Source organism: Zea mays, chromosome 10 (assembly GCF_902167145.1).
Source record: "Zea mays cultivar B73 chromosome 10, Zm-B73-REFERENCE-NAM-5.0, whole genome shotgun sequence".
Taxonomy (NCBI): domain Eukaryota; kingdom Viridiplantae; phylum Streptophyta; class Magnoliopsida; order Poales; family Poaceae; genus Zea; species Zea mays.
In genome coordinates, this window is record NC_050105.1 from 152,198,928 (window position 1) to 152,222,671 (window position 23,744).

Sequence of the window (23,744 nt, forward strand, 5' to 3'; positions counted from 1 at the left end):
AGAGCTAGGGGCTGCCGTCGTCATAGAGCTTGTGGAGCGCCATCATTGCCTCTCTGGCGGAGCTGGCCGGATGAGACGCCGGTCTTGTTCTCCGTGACCCGAGTCGATTCGGGGTGGATGATGATGGCGCCTCCTGTTGACGTGGCGGTCTGTGCCCTAGGCAGGGCGACGTGGGGTTTCCTCCGAAGCCGAGGTTGAGTCTGCCTTCCGTTGCCGTGGCCGAGCCCGAGCCAAGGGGTCGGTCGAGGCGGAAGTCGTTCGGCCGAGGCCAGGGCGGAGTCCGAGCCCTGGGGTCGGGCGAGGCGGAGTTTCGTCGTCTTCCGGGTCTTAGCCCGAGTCCGAGCCCTGGGGTCGGGCGGAGCGGAGTTCGCCGTCTTCCGGGTCTTAGCCCGAATCCGAGCCCTGGGGTCGGGCGGAGCGGAGTTCGCCGTCTTCCGGGTCTTAGCCCGAGTCCGAGCCCTGGGGTCGGGCGGAGCGGAGTTCGTCGTCTTCCGGGTCTTAGCCCGAGTCCGAGCCCTGGGGTCGGGCGGAGCGGAGTTCGCCGTCTTCCGGGTCTTAGCCCGAGTCCGAGCTCTGGGGTCGGGCGGAGCGGAGTTCGCCGTGGCGCCTTTGGCGAGGCCTGACTGCCTGTCAGACTTACTCTGCCGAGTGGCGCTGCAGTCGGAGTGGCGCAGGCGGCGCTGTCCTTCTGTCAGACTGGCCAGTGGAGCGGTGGAGTGACGGCGGTCACCTCGGCTCTGCCGGAGGCGCGTGTCAGGATAGAGGTGTCAGGCCTCCTGTGCGTTAAATGCCCCTGCAATTTGGTCAGTCGGTGTGGTGATTTAGTCAAGGTTGCTTCTGAGCGAAGCCAAGGCCTTGGGCGAGCCGGTGATGTGTCCGCCATAAAAAGGGGGCCTCGGGCGAGACGGAAGTCTCTCGAGGTCGGCTGCCTTCGGCCGAGGCTAGGCTCGGGTGAAGCGTGATCGAGTCACTCGTGTGGACTGATCCCTGACTTAATCATGCCCATCAGGCCTTTGCAGCTTTATGCTGATGGGGGTTACCAGCTGAGAATTAGGCGTCTTGAGGGTACCCCTAATTATGGTCCCCGACACCCCTCAATCCCCTCCAATCCTCCTGTGATTCCTGGTCAACAAATCAGTCCTAAAGGGGATGAACAGCCGTTGCTGACGTGGAAGCATTCACGATATTGAAGATATAGTCCAGACTCCAGACAGAGTGACCTGCTCAAACCAGAGCTCTAAATCAGTCCTGAAGGGGATGAACAGCCGTTGCTGACGTGGAAGCATTCGCGATATTGAAGATATAGTCCAGACTCCAGACAGAGTGACCTGCTCAAACCAGAGCTCTAGATCCGGCCGGTGGTTGCTCAACATTGGAAAACAGCATGCATGCCACAGGAACCAGGAGCATCAATGAGAGAGAAAGGACATGCCATTTAGCTCTAAAGTTGAATCAGGCTGGCCGGAACATCTAATAATCTCAGCTAGCAGTTGTATGTGTATGCAATCATTAGGAACAACAGAAGAAGGTCTGATCGCCAGGATGAACTCCATTGACGACAGGATGAACTCACGAGCAGCTAGCACCCCACTGCGTTTGGCGAGATGTGTGGCGTGACCGATCGTGAACAGGTGTCGCGAAAGTGAATGTGCATTGCGACTCACAGTAGAGGATCCAATCCAGAGAGAATGCACATGTGTGGTGGTCGACCGTATATTTTGCGCAAATGGCATCCATGACCTAGCTAGCTAGCTACTGAAAGTGCGCGAACTTCGTTTGCGCGCACTGCCAGCTGGACACAAGCTTAGAACAATACCGAACATTGAACCGACGACGAAGCCATCGATTGGTTGGTTAAACGACGACGAGACCTCATGGTGGGGCGGCATGACAATCCTAGCCTGCTTCTGATCCGTCGATCGATTGATTGGTCGCCCGCCCTCTTCGACGATCGATTATATCGGTACATATATACTTGCTATTGTTAGTTTCTTTCTATAAGCTCTGCTAGGTCGTCGATCGCATGTGCATGTGTACTTTTTAACTTGTTCGATCGATCATCATCTCCATCCACCGCCCGCCGTAGCTAGCTAGATCTGCTGCCATGGCTTCCTTTGGCGAGGCTCCCGGCGGTGACGCCGGCAGCGGCGAGAAGATCTTCCGCACCAAGTGCGCGCAGTGCCATACCGTGGAGCGAGGTGGCGCGCACAGGCAGGGACCCAACCTGCACGGCCTCTTCGGTCGTCAGTCAGGCACCACCCTCGGCTATGCCTACTCCACGGCCAACAAGAACATGGCCGTCGTCTGGGAGGAGGGCACCCTGTACGACTACCTCTTCAACCCCAAGAAGTACATTCCAGGCACAAAGATGGTCTTCCCGGGGCTCAAGAAGCCTAAGGAGCGAACCGATCTCATCGCCTACCTCAAGGAATCCACGGCTTAACTTCTTCTAGCTATCTTAATTAATTCACCATGCACGCACGCACATCAATAAATCAAGGTAGGAATCTACTTTTCCATTTCTTTTACCTTTTAAGTACATCCATCTATATATTACATCGGTCTCTGTGAGTTGATTCCACTTTTGTTGTTCTTTGCTACGGTTTTTATATATTATATAAATTGATATTGAGATATTTATTCAAATATAATTATTGTTTATTTTTAAACACTAAGGTACATGTGGTCTAATGGTTACCCTCAAATTTCTAGAGCAGAGGGCGTGAGTTTAAGTGCTCGCTCTGCACAATTTTTAAGATAATTATTTCTTATTTCTAAACATTAAGGTATGTGTGGTCTGGTGTTAGCTGCACGGACGGGGTCGGGTGCTGGGCAGACGCATAGCTGGCTGCGCGGGCTCTGAGGTCCACATGGCAGTAGCTGAGATAGTGCGGGCTCTGGACATGGGGCCCACAGGGCATGGCCCCCGAGGCGGAGGGTGAAGCCGTGTAGCACTAGGTGCCCACATTATGTTCTTAATAGATTAGTATAGATATAGATTATATATATAATCGCTATGAGCTTCGATTAACTGCAAGTCTCTCTATATATATACACACACTAGCATATAAGCCCATTTTAACACACTACAATCCTACAGAGGAGTCGATGGCAGCAGTGGCGACGTGAGTGAGGGGCGAAGGGAACGCGGGGCGAGGGGAGGGTTGAGAGATGGTCCAAATAATATTGTCCGTTGTGTTTGAGCGAGTTATCTAACGATCTGAACCGTTGGTTTTGATGGTGTGTTAAGTTTGGGTGCAATTGGTTTGGTGGATTTAGCGAAGGTTACGAGTGTGAGTGATTTGGTTGGGTGAATTTTGCAAAGTTTAAACTGGTGTAATATATATATATATGAACGAGGTAATGGAAGCCCTGGCTTCGATTAGTAGAGAGAGCCCAGCCACGGGATGACGGGAGCGCGTAACGCGCAAGTTAACACGAACGCGCGGTTGGGTGGGTGCGCATGAACCGGGTCGTGGGTAGACATGCGTTTATACAACTGTAAAGTATATAGAAATATGTGTAGAGAGACACTGATCGTGGTGGGGTCAGGTGCTAGTTGGCCGTGGTTCGAGCGCACATTCGGTCTGAGTGAGTAACATATGTTTGATTATAAACTTTGGTTGAGTAGCACAGTAAAGTAAAATAGGTCAGCTAATAATTTATTTTTCTTGTCACTTACTTAACCAGATGAATAAAAATATTAGTTGCAACTTGCAACAGACCTCATCAATCAAATAATAAAATTAATCTATGCAACCTGAAAAAAATCAAGCAACCTTGAAGAATCCTTGAATAACCTCTGCGAGAACTGATCTCGCGGCGGGACATGATAGGCTACCTGAAAAAAATCAAGGACATCAGCAACTTGATATGCATATTCTAGCAACCTGAAAAAAATCGAGGTCATGCTAACAATTTTTAGCAAAACGTAGGAAGGTGCCCTGCCACTCAATATAGACTTGAAATGATAATGCATATATCTATAAATGAATATGAAACCATTAAATGATCAAGAAAAGAAATTTCGACCACAGTTGTATATAAATAGTACTGAACATGGATAGCTTTGCTAGAGCGTCACGAAATTTCCGTACCAAAGGCCAAACAGAACAAGCTAGGGGGGGAAATAGACCAACAAAATGATCGATCTTAGTGGACAAAACAACACAATGCAACTGATCTAGACATAACAAACAGAGAAATTATCAAAACTAGATCTGAACACTAACTATTGGATGAGGTTAATCTTGATGATAACAAAAACTAACATGAGTAAACAACTTGCCCAATCTTACAGATGTTCCTTACTAGTTGGACGAATGGATTCATCGGTGTATTATAACACAGTGTAAATAGCAGAGTATATCAGTAAGAGCATGTAAGCAGGTACCAATTCCAACCAATCGCACATGGATGTACTAGATCGAGATATCGAGTCTGATTCTACAGGCAAGAAAAACATGCGGGACCAAGAATGCATGTGATCTGGAGAACAAGAAAAACATGTCTAGCCGTGAAAATCTATGCGGAGGTGCGCGTGTAGGCGATCTCGACGAGCACACGGTTCTCAGGCTTCCACTTGTGCGCCGCCTCGTTAGCCAGCAATGCATCACGCTCCGCTGGGTTGAGCGTCCACAGGATCACGACCCTTTGGTCCCATCACAACCTGGTCATAGAGAGAGATTTGGAGACGATTCATGCAGAGGAAGATGCCCGCACATGTGGCAATGATCATTGGTGGGTCACTTTACCTCGAAGTCGCTGGAGATCTCATTCGTGATGGAGCAAAGGAGCTCCTCGCCGTAGGCCTCGGCATAAGCGCGACAGATGGCATGGCACTGCGTGGCGTCGCGATGGCCGAGGATGGAGATGATGAGCGCCTCGTTCGTGCCCCCACCTTGCAAGCAAGGGGGGCAACAAACACACCGTCAGACGGTATAAACAATGGTGATGGTGGAGGTTGCGGGTGACGACGGCGACAGATTAGGTTAGAGCAGTTGGGGCACGTGGGATCGTTGTGGTGGGGTCTCACAATATGGTCACGGGTCGCGGTTGACCGAGTGGATGCAGTCGTAATCAGGGAGCAGGACACAGTGTAAACCATCGTAAACGTTTCTGTAACTAATCATAAAATCTATTGATATCATGTTGGTGGTTCAGGTGGTGGTGCGTCTGGATTAGTGGGTCGATCGATCGAATTAAGAGCATTCTCTAGTTAGAGAGAGCCCAGGGCTCTAAATACATAAATTATATATATAGGAGTTCTAGGCTTCCAATAGGTATGGGAAGCCCTGACCCAATGTTATCTTCTGGTTGAGCCATACCAGCTCCTGGACGTCTATAAAAGCAGCCCTAGGTCACTATGGTTCAGTTTTTTAACGGTGTTTACGATAACTCTCCACCCCGATGCACAAGCGACACCCTCTTAGGTGCGCATGGTGGCGGTGGCTCCCCGAGGCGCGAGCGCAGCGACGGTTGCCCGAGGGCGCGCAACAGCAGTGGCCCACTGAGGCGCACGTGACGGCGACGTTGTCCGAGGCGGAAGCGGCGACAGCGACCTCCCCTAGGCGTGAGCGACGGTGGTGAGCACTAGACGCGTGAACGATGATGGATCCTAGAGGCACGCACGACGGCGATTCCCATGGGCGCGATGAAGCAACGACCCCTTGAGGCACGCGCGACGGTGACGCCATACGAGGTGGGAGCGGCAACGGTGGCTCCTCAGAGGCCGCACAGTGGCGACGACCTGCTCCAATTCTTGTTTATGCATGAAGGTTGTTGGTTAGGCCCGTATTAGGACTTTTTTTATCAATTACGATGAACGATGTAGGTATCTATGTAACTTTCTATAATGATTTATGCTTTGCGTGGTTCTTGTCATACTATTTTTTCGCGCATGTAGTGGAAACAAAAATGACATCCAAAATTTGCGCGCATGCAATGGAAACTTCCATGACCTGTCATATTTTTTGGATCTGCATAAAAATATGAACTGTATGCATGAGTCCGGTGGTTGGCATATTTTTCGGATCTATCATAAAAATAGGACTGTATGCATGCAGTTGGTGGAGGGACGCGCTTGCATGCATGTGCCTGGTGGAGGAACAACATACAACTGTGTACATATTTTTACTAGTCATATGCCCGTGCATTGCTACGGTTTTTATATATGACATAGGATAATTTTTTTAATAAAGCACAATTTATATGTTTTCTATTGATTAGGTGGGTGTGAATGTGGAGCCAACAACCAAGGTTCAAACACTCACTTATACATAATTTCACCTTATTTTTTACATAAAGCGCAAATATAAGACTTTTTAAAAGGAGGTCTTGCACCCTTGTATCATTTGCCCTTTCAGCAAGAGATAATAAACATTGGATGGTTTCAATGATATTTTTGTTGTCTCTCTGAAGGATATTATGAAGAATCACCTCAAATAATTGTTGGGGCTTTGGTGGTTGCAATATATTTCTATCAAATAAAACAAATCTTTCCAAACTGATCCGAGCATGCCAAGGCAAATGAAGCAACACTGCAGGCCCCATGCACCCTTAAAGTGGAGCACCAAGTTCACCGAATGTTTTTAGCGTGGTAATCACGTGGTGCTACAGGATCTCAGAACCATTGCCTAGAAGCACAAGAAGTTTCTTGTCAATTCCCGATTCAATCATTGTCTCAACAACCTTCAACTTTCCAACCTTTATCAAAAGATGCAAGTCTTGCAAACACATTTTCATACATTGCTCATTTTCTACAAACAAGAGATCTACAATTTGATCCATGGGAATTCTTGTCAAATTTCATCAGTAATTGTGCCATCAACATGCTCAGATATCTTGGCCACAATAGAAGAGAAGTTGACTAGAGTTGAATTATCTTCACAGGCACCAAGAAGATCAATTAATCTATCTATGGAATCTACTATTTCAAGAGAGCAAGTAAGATTTATGTAGTCCGCTAGAACAAATATAACTGTAATTGCGGTAGTGAATGTAAAAATAAGATCTGGTGATCCTATGGAAATTATCTCTGCTATTCGAGGGACAAGTATTTACCGAACCCAATTCAGCTTGCTTCAAATTCAGATAGGGATATGCATGCCATGAGAGCTTGAGTTGTGTTTGCCAATTAAATGTCAATGTCCATGAATTCTAGCAGAGAAAAGAATGATCCCATCTTCTGTTCAACTGGTCTTTTCATACACTCTTTGCCAAAAAAATGCCAAGGAGCTACAAATGCCACATAATATGAAATCTAATTAGATAAAAGAGCACGAGTAACATCATTTGTTTTGTTCTCATGGTACATCTACATCTTTCTCATTGACATATGAAACTGGACCAGGTGCACAAGTTGCATATGTTGGGAGGTTTCCACTCTAGTTTCCTTCGTTAGAGCTTGCCCATGACAACAACTGTAAGAGGATGGAGACCACAATGATCCAGCAAGAATTCTGTGACGGACTGTGAAGTATAGAGAAGTTAAACACCTAAAAGCCATGGTGTTAGAAATTTTTAGTTATTCTATTTTCCATGATGTATCTTCCTCTAACATGCCTTAATTTGCAAATTTGGTATAACTACTGATTGAAAAATATATGTTTGTAAAAAATACTAAGCATATTTGTGAAGCTAAACACGATGTTACTTAAGAAAATATGTTATTAACAGAATAAGATTAATATTGAAATGAAAACATATGTAAATTAGAATCATCCAACAAAGCTAAGAGATGTCCATGCTTTGAAAACTTTCTTTAGATCATGACCGCAGAACTAGCTCTCCAAGACTCAGCGAAGGTTGCCGCAATTCCACAAATACATGGTATGCATCCTCATGGCCACCGTCACCGCCATAAACAGGGACATCTCAATTCCCCGCTCCATCAATTTAGAAACGAGCAAGCAAGCATGAAAGTAGCCTAGAGGGGGGTGAATAGGCTACACCTGAAATTTTTCACTAAAAACTTCGAGATAGTGTTAAATTCAAGTTGCACTGGTGCAAACTGGTTCAGCTGATTTTGTTTACAGCTGAACAAGTTTGAACCTGCTCAACTTATATTAGATAAATAGTTAAACAAGTGTGACAAAGTAATGAGAGATTCTTGCTTAATACTTGCCCTAGAGAAAATCCACTCAAATGGGTGACAAATCGATGTGAATTGGTTTCACACGATTTGCACACAATATAATCAAATATGAACTAACCAACAATTTAAAGCACTTTCCAAGAGCACACCAAGAACACACGATTTAACCTGAGATTCGGCAACCACCACAAAGGTGTCCTACTCCTCGTTGAGGATCCCACAAAGGGCCGGGTCTTTTCCAACCCTAATCCTCCACAAGCTGACCACCAAGGTCAAGGCAATCTCTTCTCAACTTAGCTCAACGAGCGGGTGATACAAACTTCTTGGGGTCATCCACAAATTTGGAGACTCCCAAGCAACCTCTATCCGTCAAGGAACTCAAGGTTCCAAGAGTAACAAATCCGCATAAGATTCAAGTTTGCGATGAACTCGAGAGATGAAGAGAAAGGGAGAATCGAGATGAAATCAACAACGGGTTAGACCGACTTCACCTCACACCAAGGGTCCTTCAATCAATTGAAGGAGATGCGATTTTGGGTGTGAGAGGTGGATTGAATGCTCTTGTTTGAGAGTTGGTCAGCCAAGAATTCGTGGAGAGGACAGAAGTGAATGAAGAGAGAGATTGTGAGGGGTATATAAAGGAGCCCCCAAAAGCTGGTGGCCATTGGGGATTCCAGACAGAAAACCGGTTCAACCGGTTTTGAAACTAGTTGAACCGGTTTCCACCAGGGTGGTTCTCGGTTCATTGGCTGACTCAGCCGGAGAGTGGACCGGTTCCAAATCTGGTTGAACCGGCCCAAAAATCGGTTGAACCGATTTTCCAACAGTCGGCACACGACTTTTTCTGACAGGACTGACTGACAGACTCGCAGGTCAGAAATTGGCAGAGTGAACAGTGCAAAAACCGGTTGAGCAGGTTTTGAGTCCGGTTGAACTGGTTTTTCAAACTGGCTAACAGATTTTTAGACAACTGAAGAGAACCATGAGGAAATCTTAGTGGGAAGTAAAAGTGGTTTTTTCCAAGAGCATTCATGATCTAGTAAAATGTTTTCTTAGAGGATTTGAAAAGGTTTGGACTGAGCTCATCGCACTTACTTACTCAACTATTGCGGATCCCTCTTAATTGAACGACGATTCCTATAACTCAAGAATTGTAAAAAGTAAAGTGCCATTGTTCCCAAGCACTTGAAGCACGCTATATGATGTAGAATTTTAATCCGCTGTGCTTTTACATTGGCGTACATATATGATCTGTGCTTCTCCTCTCTGTAGAATAACTGTATACATACTAGGAGCAAACTTGTTAGAAACTCTGTTTGTTTTGTCATTTAATCACCAAAACCCTCAGTCAGGGTTGATTGCACTTACAATCTCCCCCTTTTTGGTGATTGATGCCAAAACAAACTGGAGTAGAGATAAAAACAAAATCACTGGCAAGATTGTAAATGCTTGTGTATGTGTGGCTCCCCCCAAATATGTGCATGAGTTTTGTGATCTTCATATTGACTTGATATGTCAAATATGCAACATATTTGGAGAAAGTGAATAGCCAACACATTACACAATTATTGATGGATGCAACAATATTATATAAGATATGATGATGTAAAATGACATACTCTAACAATTTCATCATTGCATAGCATAAAATATATGATGGAACTAGCTATTACAATAATGATCATCATCACATAATATTGTTCATGGCCCTAAGCCATCATCACAAGGATACATGTTCATGGCCCTAAGCCATCAATCCTTCTCCCCCTTTTTGGCAACTAGCACCAAAAAAACAGGAGAAGAGAAACAAACACAAATCACTAGGAAGGGGATGGATCAAAGAATCGTGACGCCAGATTGACTGCAAAGTTTTCCTCCCCAGGGTCAGCTGGGGGAGGAGTGCTACCGGAAGGATCCTGGGGGGAGGATAGGATGAAGATGGACCCGGATCCCCCTGGTGGGGAGGCGGGACGAACTGATCCCTGTCATCAAAGAATTCTTCAGCTTCAGCTTCTTCATCTTCAGTCGTCATGAATGGAACTCCATAAGTTTGCTGATGCCATTCATTTATTTCTAACGGAGGTGCATGGAGGGGCATGTCAGGTGAGCGGGGAGCAAATGGGATACCCATAGATGTAGCCAGACGACGGAGATTGTCATCAGTCTCCCGCTGTCGCCTGGCCAGCTCATGAACATCAGAAGAAATATTCCTGCACATGGAGAAGAAAGCTGCTATCCCATGAGCCAATCTTGCTCCATGCCGCGACCACGACCATGACCATGTGGTGTGGGAGAGCCACGACTAGGAGAAGGACGAGAGGGACCAGCAGCAGTTTGCTCACGAGAGCTTGCAGGAGCCTTCCTCAACTGCCCTACTGGATTATTTGGGTCAATCCAGAAAAGGGTATAGGAGAGATGTCTTGTGCCCTTTTCATATCGAAATTGGGTGACCACTTCAATCATTTTCATGATGAAGGGGGCATGCAGACATCCCTTGATAGGAAAGCAAGATGCATGAATAATCTCTTGCCAAATCATATCAAAGACATTTAAGCTCTCAGTGCTATTTGGCTTCATGAAGGAGAGCAGAACTTTACTTTCTCCCAGGATGTTCATCTGATTTCCCCATTTGGGAATGAGAGTCATCCTGAAGAGAGAGTTGAGGTACCTATAATATTTATGCAGATTTGTTGATTTCCAGTACTCATCAGTCTCAGAAATGTGAAGATCTTTGGCTTCAGCCCTGGTGGGAGGGCGAAAGTCATGGATCTTGATCTTGTCTCCAGAAATATCATCATTAGTGAATCCCAAAATGTGAGCAAATCTCCTGTAGCTCACTTTGTACCAGCTTCCTTCAATAAAAAAAGTTTATATAAGGAAAGTTGTATGGACTTTCCTCATTAGCACGCTTGATCCATAGAGTAGAGTAGAACTGAGCAATGATCTCATCATTCCAATCATATTGGAATGTCATGATAGTCTTCATTTTCTTTTGCTCACAGGCCCTCAATGCCAATGTCATCTCTGGATCCCCAATAGCCTCGCAACCACTCCAGTTGATAAAGCATTGATGGAGAATGGGCTGGTGCTTCTTTGAAATAATGACATAATTGTAGAAGTCTACATGAAGTAGAATCCAGAAGCGATTACCTTCAATTCTGACATCACGTACTCGGAGGGTAGGATTCTGAAAGCGCATGTCTTGTAGAAGAGCAGATCCTCCGCTAGCATTGAAATCAATAACTTCTTCGTTTGGGGAACGGTGAGCCTAAGCTTTGTGCAGCACCAATCCTTGGATGATGGGGGAATGAGCAGGAGGAAGGTCCACAACGTCATCTTTGCCTCCATCATCATCACTTGTGGACTCCCAGGCCTGAGGGTTTGTTGCAGGACGAGAACGACTAGAAGGGTTTCGAGTCGTTCGTCCGCGAGTACCCTGAGAGCTAGAGGCCTCACCACCCATCATAACATTGCCTGATCCTTGCCCACGCTTGGATCGAGACCGAGGGGGAGTCTCTTCCTAAATTTCTGGCGAACTATCATCGGAATCAGATTCAATGACAGATGGATTTCGACGATGAACCATCCTTAAGATCAAACAAAATACATATGGTGAGAGTGATATTGATGTTCAAGGAGTTTAACGAACATGTTTGAGGAAAGCCAAGTATAATATTGGGCATGCACTTCAACTGTTCATATGAGCGGTCTAGCTACAATGAACAATATCAACCTACTTAACTCAAAACAATGTTCGAGACAATGAGAACAGATTAAGTGTGCCATACACCTAAACTACACAATCTCCTTGAAGATACACTTAAGATAATCAAGAACCGTATAGATCAAGTCAAAAATAGGGAAGATGTAACAATACCTCGATTTGAGAAACCGTCCACGAAAATCCCGAAGAGAAGTGGAGAGATGGTGGAGGAGCCTGACGGGATCGAATCCACAACAATTTCCACGAAGTTTTGGATAGATTTGGTGGGTTTTGGAGGGATTTGAGTGGAGGATGTGAGAGAGAGGGAGAGAGAAATGAGGGCGTCGACGACTGGAAGAAATGAGAGAGAGATAGAAAGTGGAGAGGAGGGGAGAGAAAAGGGGGCGGCGGCGGCTGGGCAGACTGCCCAAAACCGGTTCAACGGGTCCAGAAACCGGTTCAACCGGTTTTGCTGCAGCGCGCACAATAAATGCGCAGAAAAAGAGGTTTGACTGCGTAGACTACTGACGCACTGACAGCGCAGACTGCGAGACGCCGAAAACCGGTTCAACCGGTTTTGAGATCGGTTCTCACCAGAGAGAATCCGGTTGAGTGGCTTACTCAGCCGATTTACTCAACCAGTTTTCAGAGAGAGCCCGATAGGGCCTAGTATATAAGCAATATTAATGATATGAAATTTTTAGGCAATAAAAGTAAGATTTCAAACTTCATATTGTTCACAAAACACCTTTATACCAATCAATCATGATTCAAATTTTATTTCTTAAGACACGATTCGAGAATCCAAGATATTCAGTTCACTCCGAAGAAAACAAAACCTAGTCTCATCAAGAGGTTTAGTGAAGATATCGGCTAGTTGATTTTCGGTGCTTACATGGAATAGTTCGATATCTCCTTTAGCTTCATGGTCTCTCAAGAAATGATGTCTAATATCGATATGTTTAGTTCTAGAGTGTTGCACATGATTGTTTGCAAGTTTAATAGCACTCTCATTGTCACACAGCAGTGGAATTTTATTAAACTCACAACCAAAGTCTCTCAGGGTTTGCTTCATCCATAACAACTGTGCACAACATGCACCAGCTGCTATGTACTCAGCTTCTGCAGTGGAAAGTGTAACACAATTTTGTTTATTGGAACTCCATGACACTAAGGACCGCCCAAGGAATTGGCAAGTGCCAGTAGTGCTTTTTCGATCTACTTTGCAACTGGCATAATCTGAATCAGAATAGCCAAGTAAATCGAAAAAGGAGCCTTTAGGATACCATAAGCCTAGATTTTGGGTGTGTACTAAGTATCTTAGGATTCTCTTAACGGCTACAAGATGACATGCTTTTGGATTTGCTTGAAAACGAGCACACATGCATACACTTAACATTATATCAGGTCTAGATGCAGATAAGTAAAGTAGTGACCCTATCATTGATCTATACAGTTTTTGGTCTACCAGTTTACCTTCTTCATTAAGGTCGAGATGTCCATTTGATGCCATTGGAGTCTTGGCGGGTTTTGCCTTTGTCATACCAAACTTCTTCAACATATCTTGAGTGTATTTGGTTTGACACAAGAATGTTCCTTCCCTTAATTGCTTGACTTGAAATCCAAGAAAGTACTTGAGCTCACCCATCATAGACATCTCAAACCTGTTCGTCATTACCTTACTAAATTCTTCACAAAATTTCTCGTTAGTACTACCAAATATAATGTCATCGACATATATTTGGCACACAAATAATTCATTATCAACTTTGCGAGTAAATAAGGTAGAGTCAGCTTTTCCTATCTCAAAACCATTTTTAAGTAGGAAATTTTTTGAGACATTCATACCAAGCTCTAGGGGCTTGTTTAAGCCCGTAGAGCGCTTTGTGGAGAAGAAAAACATGGTTGGGCTTCCTTGGATCTACAAACCCCGGCGGTTGCTCCACATAGACCAACTCTTGTAGCGGTCCATTTAGAAATGCGCTCTTGACATCCATTTGGTACAACTTGAAATCATGATTAATAGCATAGGCGATTAATATTCTTATTGATTCTAACCTTGCTACCGACGCATATGTTTCACCAAAGTCAAGTCCCTCCACTTGAGTGAAACCTTGGGCAACCAACTGTGCTTTGTTTCTTGTAACAACACCATGCTCATCTTGTTTATTTCTAAAGACCCATTTGGTTCCAATCACATTTTGCTTAGGTCTTTCAACTAAGGACCAGACTTCATTCCGAGTGAAGTTATTTAACTCCTCTTGCATTGCGATTATCCAATCTGGATCACCCAGCGCTTCTTCAACCTTAAGTGGCTCAAGAGAGGAAACAAACGAGTAAAATTCACAAAAAATTGCTAAACGAGATCTAGTTGTTACCCCTCTTTTGATGCTGCCAAGAATGTTGTCCACTGGATGATCTCTTTGGATGGTATGGTGGACTCAAAGATGAGGCACTGATGGTTGTCTTTGAATTTGCTCTTCATCATCATCCTCTTATTCAAGAGGCACTTCATTAACAACAACTTCAGGTTCATCTTCCACAATTGTTGGCAGCTCTTGTGGTTGATGAACTTCTTCAAGGATTGGATGACTTGAGGTTGATAGATTTTCTTGAGTGGAGGATTTATCACCCACCACCTTTGCGCCCACATCAAAGACCTCATTTGTCATCCAAAAGGTTCCTTCTTCATCATTCTTTTCTTATGGTCTCACTTCACCTATTGCAAGCTTCTTTATGGCCTCACAAGGTGGTTCTTCATTTCCTGCAATATCATTAGAAACATGCCCTTGCGAGCCATTAGATTCATCAAATGCCACGTCTATCGCTATTTCAACAAGACTGGTGGTATTGTTGAAAACACGATATCCATGCGCATTTGATGCATAACCAAGCAAGAAACCCTTGTCCACTCTAGGGGCAAACTTCGAGCTCTTGACTTTCTTGTTAAGAATGAAGCATTTACAACCAAAGACTCTGAAGTAGTCAACCTTAGGTTTGTTACCAGTGAGAAGCTCGCAAGCAGTCTTCTTATAAATCTTATGAAGATATAGATGGTTGATTGCATGACAAGCGGTGTTGACCGCCCAGCCCAGAAGTTGTCAGGTGTCTTGTATTCATCTAACATGGTTCTTGCGGCTTCAATTAGTGTTCGATTTTTCCTTTCCACTACACCATTTTGTTGTGGAGTGTAGGGGACCGAGAACTCATGTTTGATTCCTTCTTCACCTAAGAATTCTTCAACACCTGTATTCTTGAACTCTGTCCCATTGTCACTTCTCACTTTCTTGATTTTTAGCTCAAACTCATTTTGAGCTCTTCTCATGAATTTCTTCAAGGTCTCTTGGGTTTCACCTTTGTCACTCAAAAAGAAAACCCAGGTGAAGCGAGGAAAATCATCAACAATGAATACACCATACTTACTTCCTCCAATACTTATGTAGGCCACGAGACCAAATAGGTCCATATGAAGAAGCTCCAAAGGCCTCTTAGTTGTGACCACATTCTTTGATTGATGTGGGACTCCATGTTGTTTTCCTGCTTGGCATGCACCACAAACCCTATCTTTCTCAAACACAACATTTGTTAGTCCAATGATGTGACTATCCTTTTGAAGTTTGGCCAAGTTCCTCATGCCGACATGAGCTAGCCGGCGATGCCATAGCCAACCCTTGTCGAATTTTGCCACTAGACAAGTCTCAGGCATCACCTTATTTGTTGTGAAATCAACAAGATAAAGTTTACCCTCCAAGCGACCCATAAAAGCAACAAAGGAATCCTCCCTTCTAAGGATCTTCACATCCACACCAGAAAATAGTCAGTTATATCCCATTCCACAAAGTTGTGAAACAGACATCAAATTGTAGCTTAAAGAATCTACTAGCAAAACATTTGAAAGTGACTGTTGGTCAGAGATAGGAATTTTACCAATACCAATCACTTTACTCTTGCCACTATCTCCAAACACAATTTCTTGTGCTTCTTGAGTTAGTTGCAAGGAGTGAAACATGTCTTTCTCCCCGGTCATGTGATTTGTACATCCACTGTCAAGCACCCAGCTTGACCCACCAGAGGAGTAGACCTGCAAAACAAATTTAGGCTATGCTTTTAGGTACCCAAATTGAATTGGGTCCTACAGTGTTAGTTATAGCCTTGGGTACCCACACACTCCTTTTCATGACCTTTCTCTTAGTGTAGGCACCCACATATTTTACAACCAGTTTTCCTGAATCCCAAGTCAACATATAATCACAAAGATAAGAATGAAAAATAGGAGCTCTAAATTTTTCTTCATTGGTGGAAACCGCTTCCTTCATCTTATCCTTTGTGAAACTCAAGTTTACCTTCACTTGAGTTGACTTGTCATTTGAGGAGTGAATCCTCCCCAAGGCATCATATAGGGTGGTTCCCTCTATGAACTTGGGGGATTTCCACCCCTTATGCTCTATGCTAGGGTTTATCTTGTATGAGTTGTACCCAAGCCCCTTTCTCCCATTGTTGGGCTAAAAAGTTTTGTACTTGGGTTCAACTTTCTTTAACCCATCATTGCTAGAGCACTTCTTCAATATTTTCTTGACTTTAACCTATGAGCTTTCCTTCCTTGCATGGTTAGTCAAGCAACAAGAAGCATGAAATTTTACACAATGTTTACAAATGGTATTATTTGAGGAGCTAGCCTTAGATTCAACCAGTAAAGATGAAGAATTGAAGTTCTTGCACCTTTCAAGTTTCACTTGAAGTTCTTGATTTTGGACTGTCAAGCTTAACATGCATGATTCAAGTGCATCCTTTTCATTTTCAAGATTAACTATAGAGATTTTCATATTGGTCATTTCTTTCTCTTTATCCTCTATAGTTATTTTTGACTAAAGATACTTCCTTAGTCAAGGCTTCTAGCATCTCATCTTTATTAAATAACAATTCTTGAAGCTCTAGGTTTCTCTCCTTTTCAAGGATGAGCAAGTCTTCTTGAGCGTCAAGAGTTGCTTTTCTTTTATCTAGCTTCTCCATCAATTTAGTAATTACATTGTATCCATTCAAACCAAATTCTTTAATCATTTTATTTTTCATGTCAATTTGTTCATCATCATCATTAGTGAAGTCATCACTAAATAAAGTTACCTTATCTCCTTTTGCCATGAGGCAAGTAGGGGTGTAGGAGTCGTCGAAGAGGTTGGTGAAGAGTTGAGAGGTCGAAGTGGATTGAATGGCGACATTAGCCACCTCTTCTTCTTCCTCTGAGCTTGAACTCTCTTCGTCGGAGTTCCATTCTTCACCTATGTGGGCTTGGCCATACTTCTTCTTCAAGTATCCCTTACCCTTGCCTCCCTTCTTCAACTTGTCCCTTTTGTAATCTTTCTTGGCATCTTGTTCCTTCTTGTTTGGACAATCTGCAATGAAGTGACCGGTCTGGCCACATTCATAGCATGCCCTCTTCTTTCCTTTTCTCTGATATTTGTCATTCTTCCGTACAAACTTCTTGAAAGTCTTGATGAACATAGTCGTGTCCTCATCACTTGAGCTATCTTCATCGCTTGATGTTTCAACCACCTTCTTTGACTTGTGGTCTTTGCTTTTCTTGGAAGAATCTTGCTCATTTGACAACAAGGCATGTGAGTCTCTTGTTTTGATTGGAGCTTCTTTGGACTCATGTTGTTGAATGTTGGAAAATAGTTGATGAGGAGTCATCTCCTCATAATCATCACAATCTCTAATCATTCTTGCCAAACTCTTGTCCTTTTATTTATAGGCTCTCATGAATAGCCTAGTGACCTTTGAGTCACTCCAATCTTCACTACCCAACACCCTTATTTTATTGACCAATACCATTAACCGGTCAAAGAGTGATTGAAGAGATTCACCCTTAGACTAGTCATATCTTGCAAGTTCGCTTTCCAAAGCTTCAATTCTATGTCTTTTAGCTTTGGGATCTCCTTCATGTGACATCTTCAAAATATTCCAAATGTCACGTGCATCTTCTATTCCTTGAACTTTCCGGTACTCTTCCGGACAAAGGCTTCCTTTGATTATGCTCACTGCTTGAGCATTACGATGCACCTCTTGCATCATTTCCGATGTCATCTCTTCTCCTTGGTAGGCTTATGAATACCTATATTAACAATCTCCCAAAGACTAGGATGCACACCGATTAAATGCGACTTCATCTTATCGGCCCACTCATCATAGTTCAACTCACTAAGAGTTGGTAACTTTTCGAGTGGAGCCGAAGAGAAGTTGGGAATAAAGTTTCTAGAGTAATCAAATTGAACTTTATTGAATTCGGTACCTTTACTTTTGGTTGATGATCCTTCGGTGTTGAGACTTACCTTGCTCATCACCCTTGACACCAAAAGTTCCACCAAGTCATCATTGTATTCAATTTTCCTTTTTCCTCTGTCTTCTTCGGCCTTTCTTCTTGTTTCTTCTTCTTCAGCCTTTTTCTTTGCATCTTCCTCTTTCATTTTGAGGAAAATTTTCTCCACAATCTTCATGGCAAGGTCGAGGACCTTGGGGTCCACTTCCTCACCGGTGGAGGTGGTAGGGATTTCCTTGAGAAGAAGATCCACATGGTCCCTTTGTGTAGACATGATCGCAACCTCACGCGGTTAAGCGTAAAATGAGGCACGAAGCTCTGATACCAATTGAAAGTAGCCTAGAGGGGGGGTGAATTAGCCACACCTGAAATTTTTCACTAAAAACTTCGAGATAGTGTTAAATTCAAGTTGCACTGGTGCAAACTGGTTCAGCTGATTTTGTTTACAGCTGAACAAGTTTGAACTTGCTCAACTTAGATTAGATAAATAGTTAAACAAGTGTGACAAAGTAATGAGAGATTCTTGCTTAAGACTTGCCCTAGAGAAAATCCACTCAAATGGGTGACAAATCGATGTGAATTGGTTTCACACGATTTGCACACAATATAATCAAATATGAACTAACCAACAATTTAAAGCACTTTCCAAGAGCACACCAAGAACACACGATTTAACCTGAGGTTCGACAACCACCACAAAGGTGTCCTACTCCTCGTTGAGGAGCCCACAAAGGACCCGGTCTTTTCCAACCCTAATCCTCCACAAGCCGACCACCAAGGTCAAGGCAATCTCTTCTCAACTTAGCTCAACGAGCGGGTGATACAAACTTCTTGGGGTCGTCCACAAATTTGGAGACTCCCAAGCAACCTCTATCCATCAAGGAACTCAAGGTTCCAAGAGTAAAAAATCCGCACAAGGTTCAAGTTTGCGATGGGCTCGAGAGATGAAGAGAAAGGGAGAATCGAGATGAAATCAACAACGAGTTAGACCGACTTCACCTCGTACCAAGGGTCCTTCAATCAATTGAAGGAGATGCAATTTTGGGTGTGAGAGGTGGATTGAATGCTATTGTTTGAGAGTTGGTCAGCCTAGAATTCATGGAGAGGGCAGAAGTGAATGAAGAGAGAGAGAGTGTAAGGGGTATATAAAGGAGCCCCCAAAAGCTGGTGGCCGTTGGGGATTCCAGACAGAAAACCGGTTGAACCGGTTTCCACCAGGGTGGTTCTCGATTCACTGGCTGACTCAGCCGAAGAGTGGACCGGTTCTAAATCCGGTTGAACTAGACCAAAAATCGGTTGAACTGATTTTCCAATAGTCTGCACACGACTTTTTCTGACAAGACTGACTGGCAGACTGGCAGGTCAGAAGGTGGCAGAGTGAACAGTGCAAAAACCGGTTGAGCCGGTGTAATACCCACTTTGTAAGAAAATCTAAAAGAAGAAATTATATTCTTTTATATACATGTGTGTCATCTATGTCTAGCATTTCATGTGAACACCTCACTTCCACAAATAAATAATTAACAAAAGAACACTCAAATAAATTGTGCATCATGCTGGACTTTATTTTATGTGCATTGTGTGACAAAAAAATAATAACGACAAATATATTAATACCAAAAAGGGAATTCTAGAAATGTGGAGAAAAGAAAAAGATAAAGGAGATGAATAAATAAATAATATATATAAATAAATATCTTCAGGGTTAATACCCTTAATTTCACAAATATAATTAAGCAAGGGTGAGCCACAAGAGTTTCAACTAAATTTGAATTCAAATTGAATTTGAAAAGGAAAAAAAGAGAAACAGGATATAAAAAGAAAATAAAAAAGAAGAACACTTTCACTGGGCCAAAACCCTAGTGATCTGGCCCACTTCCCCCATGCGCGCACAACAACCCATCCGCGCCCTGGCACCGACACCTGGGGCCCACTGGTCAGCCTCTTCTCTCGTGCCTGCTCTCACTATCTCACTGGAATGCGGGGCCCACTCGATAGTTTCACACCCCGCGCCGCACGCGGAACAGCCCAGGCGTCTGCTGGTGGGCCCGCCCCATCAATTGCACGGGGGCGCGGCTACTCAGTTGGTCGCTGTCACACGGGGCCCATGCGCTAGCCACAGGAACCCCTCGTCTCCATCTCATCCACCTCGCGCGTATGGCGGAGTGCTAACGGCAGATCCGCGATTTCTGACTTCGACCGATCCCGCAAGCCACGTTCGCGTCCATAAATAGCTTTGACGTTCCCTGAGTCAACTCTCGCGCGAGTTCACCGGAGATGAGCTGTGCGCGAGTAGGAAATCAGAGGACCGATACCCAGATAAACCCCCGTCGCCGCGATTGTGTTCCCTCGTCGTCGTCCAGTGCCGGGAATTGATTCGAAGACCTTCGCTGGGCTGCTGCAAGGGTGCCCGATTCATTTGCAGACGGAGTCGGCGTACAGGGCAGCATCAATTCGTCATCGGCGTGCGTGGATTTCGCGTCACCGTGGGTGCAGTCCTCTTCACCCTGACGACTGGTGAGTGCCCTGCGCCAAGTCCAGTAGGTTTCGGTGGTCGCGTAGCACTCCGTGGGGTAGGGATTAGTTCACTAGGGCGCGTAAGCCAAAAGTCAGGCGATGGCGCCGCCGCGGTTAGTAGCCAGTGGAGTAGATGGTGCGCCGTGGCTGAGTTCAATGCGAGGAAGAAGAACGTCCTTGGCCGTCGATGCGAAGATTGAAGGTCGAGATTAGAACCTGCGTATCAGTTAGCTAGAGTGTGTGCGAAGCCGTCCGATTGAAATCGTGGGGTCCGAGTAGAAATCTGCGTAATTAAATTTGAGCCATGTATTGCGGATCTGAGGGCGGATATCGCGTACCGGTTTGGATGAAGATCGATTTAATCCGTGCTATCCATTTTAAATCCGACGACCGAGAATTTGAGATACCCCTTCGTGGGTACATTTTACAAAAGAATCCCTGAGCTTTACAGAAATGAACCCGCGGTCTAGTGACACTGTTGACTGAGTCTAGGATAATTTACCCGCTAGCCCCTGCACTTCTCTGTATTTGAGGCCTAGTCCAGATAATTGATAAAACCAGGAAAATTATTTAGAAAATAGTTTTTAGTACATATTTAATTGCAGAAACTTGTTTAAATTGTAGAAAATTCATATGAACTCCAAGTTGATCCATTCCAGTTCCTATAATTTTGTAATATTATTGTCTATCAAATAATGACTCTGTTTTGGCATGAAAGTTACATTAAAATTTATCTAGTAGTTAATCTTGTATTAAATACATAAAACCTTTGGAAATTCATAACTTAAACTCTATAACTTCAAATTTAATGATTCCCGTTTCTTTGATCTTATTTTAATGTTTAGATTATTATTATGTATTTTATTACATGCTTGGTGTGATGTTAATTTTTGCTCTACTATGTATGTATTGTGTTGATGCGATTAGACGAGCAAGTCACTGAGAATTCTGGTGCCCAGCAGATAGAAGTTGCTGAGCAGGAGCTCGTTGAAGGTAAGTTGTGCCCTTGATCACTTCTTTTACCTAGTCATGTTCTTATTAATCATAATGATCTACTGTAATACTCAAAATTGTATAAAAGGATTATATAGTGAATTCCTTATTTTATGTGCCATATTTGCATCATAAAAAGAGCATACATAAAAGTTGGAGATGAATTAAAACAAATGATAAAAAGAATATGCATCATGTTGGAGTTTTATATGTTTGCACATTAAATAAAATAATAAGGATAATAACAATGAGATAATAATTCTAAAGGTTGGATCAAACCCTAAATGGAAATTAGAGTTGGAAATAAGAAAAAAGAAGGGATATAAAATAATATAAATAATATATATATAAATAAATATATTCAGAATTAATATCCCTAATTTCACAAATATAAGGTGAAGTGATGAGCCATAGAAGTTTGAATTTAAGTTTGAATTCAAATTTAACTTGGAAATGGAGAAAAGAAATTAGAGCATAAATGGAAAAGAATAGAAGGGCTTCATGGGCCGTTTCTGCCTAATTTCGGCCCAAGACCAACACCCTCACACGCGCACCACTCACACTGACACGCGGGGTCATCACGCCAGCCTCCCCGCGCGCACTGGGCGACAGCGTCGACCCATGGGACCCACTGCCAGCCACACCTATGATCCACCCGCGCGATCGACGTGGCCCGCTGACCGGTAGGCCCGGCCGGTCGGAGGCGTCTCCTACGCCTAACTCGCGCAACGGATGGCGCGATTACAGCCGCCATGACCGGGTCGCCTCCTTCACGCTCGAGGGGTTAAAGGCCGGGGCTCTTGAGCCTCACGGCATCCCTCCTTGCTCTCGCCTCTTTCTTCCATCACGAATTACCCGAAAGTCGTTGCTCTGCGCCTATCGCCCTACGCGCCGGAGTAGGAGCTCACGCCGCCGCCTTGGCTTTCCTTCTTCTGCTCCTTCCGGTGCCCACAGAGAAGAAAGTGAGGTTCGCCAACGAGCGGGTGGCTGTGCGCGCTCGTACTTCAGCACTCGGAGCCATCGGTGTGACGGTAATTCCTCACCGCGCCCCTCCTCCACTGCGGAATTGCCCCTCATCGTGGGCAGCGCCGTCTCGGCCGCCGTCTCTGGTGAGCCTCTGCCCATACGAATCACTATGTTCTTCTCTTCGTGTAGCAGCCGCTTAGCTTGAGGTTGGGATCGGGGAGCGCGTAATCGCTTAGTTCCGGCGGGGCTCCGCCGCATGCCGTGGGCGGCGCCGCCGTCGCGTTGGAGGAAGGGGGTGGACAACTCCTGACCGTCCGATCTAGATGTGCGGGTAGGATTAGATCCTGATACCGATTCGGCCATATTCACCCATGACCGTCGATCGGAGATCCAAGGGTTTCGAATTGGGCGCGTGGTCTGATGGCCAGTCACCGTTGATCCTACCACGTGTGGCTAGGATGGCGTGGAATACTTCAGTTTAACAGATCTGATATAACGCGTTCAAATCTAATTCAACGGCCAGGATTGATGTATACCCCTTCGCAGGTGCGAATTGCTAGAGACCCTGGTTAAAGTGAAAATCAACCCGCCGTCCCATAGGGAGTGTAGACTGTGTCTTGGATTAATTTCGCAAAGACCCCTGCGCTTCACAGATTTTGGGGCCCGATCCAGAGACTTGGGAAAATAGGAAATAATCACAGAAATCGATTTTTAATGCATAAATAAATGTTAAAACTTGTTTAATTTGTAGAAAATTCTTATGAACTCCAATTTGGACCATTCCAGTTCCTAAATTTTTATAATATTATTGTCTAACCATTAGTGCATCTGTTTTAACATGAAAGATGATTTAAAATTTATCTAGCACTTAATCTTGTTTTAAATACATAAAACCTAGGAAAAATCATAACTTAAAATCTATACCTCCAAAATTAATAATTCTAGTTCCTATGATCTCATTTTAATGTGTAGATTTTTACTGTATATTTTATTTTCATGTTTGATGTGATGTTAATTTATGCTATGCTATGTATGTATTGTGTTGATGCGAGTAGACGAGCAATCCACTGTGGAATCTGAGGTTCAACAAGTAGAGATAGCTGAGCAGGAGCTCATTGAAGGCAAGTTGTGCCCTTGATCACTTCTTTTACCTATTC

At 44.2% G+C, this 23,744-nt stretch overlaps 1 protein-coding gene and 1 pseudogene across 1 annotated transcript; one reads left to right on the plus strand and one right to left on the minus strand.

Moving 5' to 3' along the window:
- The first annotated feature begins 1,994 nt into the window (after positions 1-1,994).
- Positions 1,995-2,632, plus strand: LOC103642229 (cytochrome c). The gene has a single exon (XM_008665543.2). The coding sequence runs from the start codon at positions 2,105-2,107 to the stop codon at positions 2,441-2,443; it is 339 nt and encodes a 112-aa protein (XP_008663765.1). The 5' UTR covers positions 1,995-2,104; the 3' UTR covers positions 2,444-2,632.
- Positions 2,633-6,106: 3,474 nt separating this feature from the next.
- LOC103642230 (uncharacterized) lies at positions 6,107-7,315 on the minus strand (annotated as a pseudogene).
- Between the last annotated feature and the right edge of the window lie 16,429 nt (positions 7,316-23,744).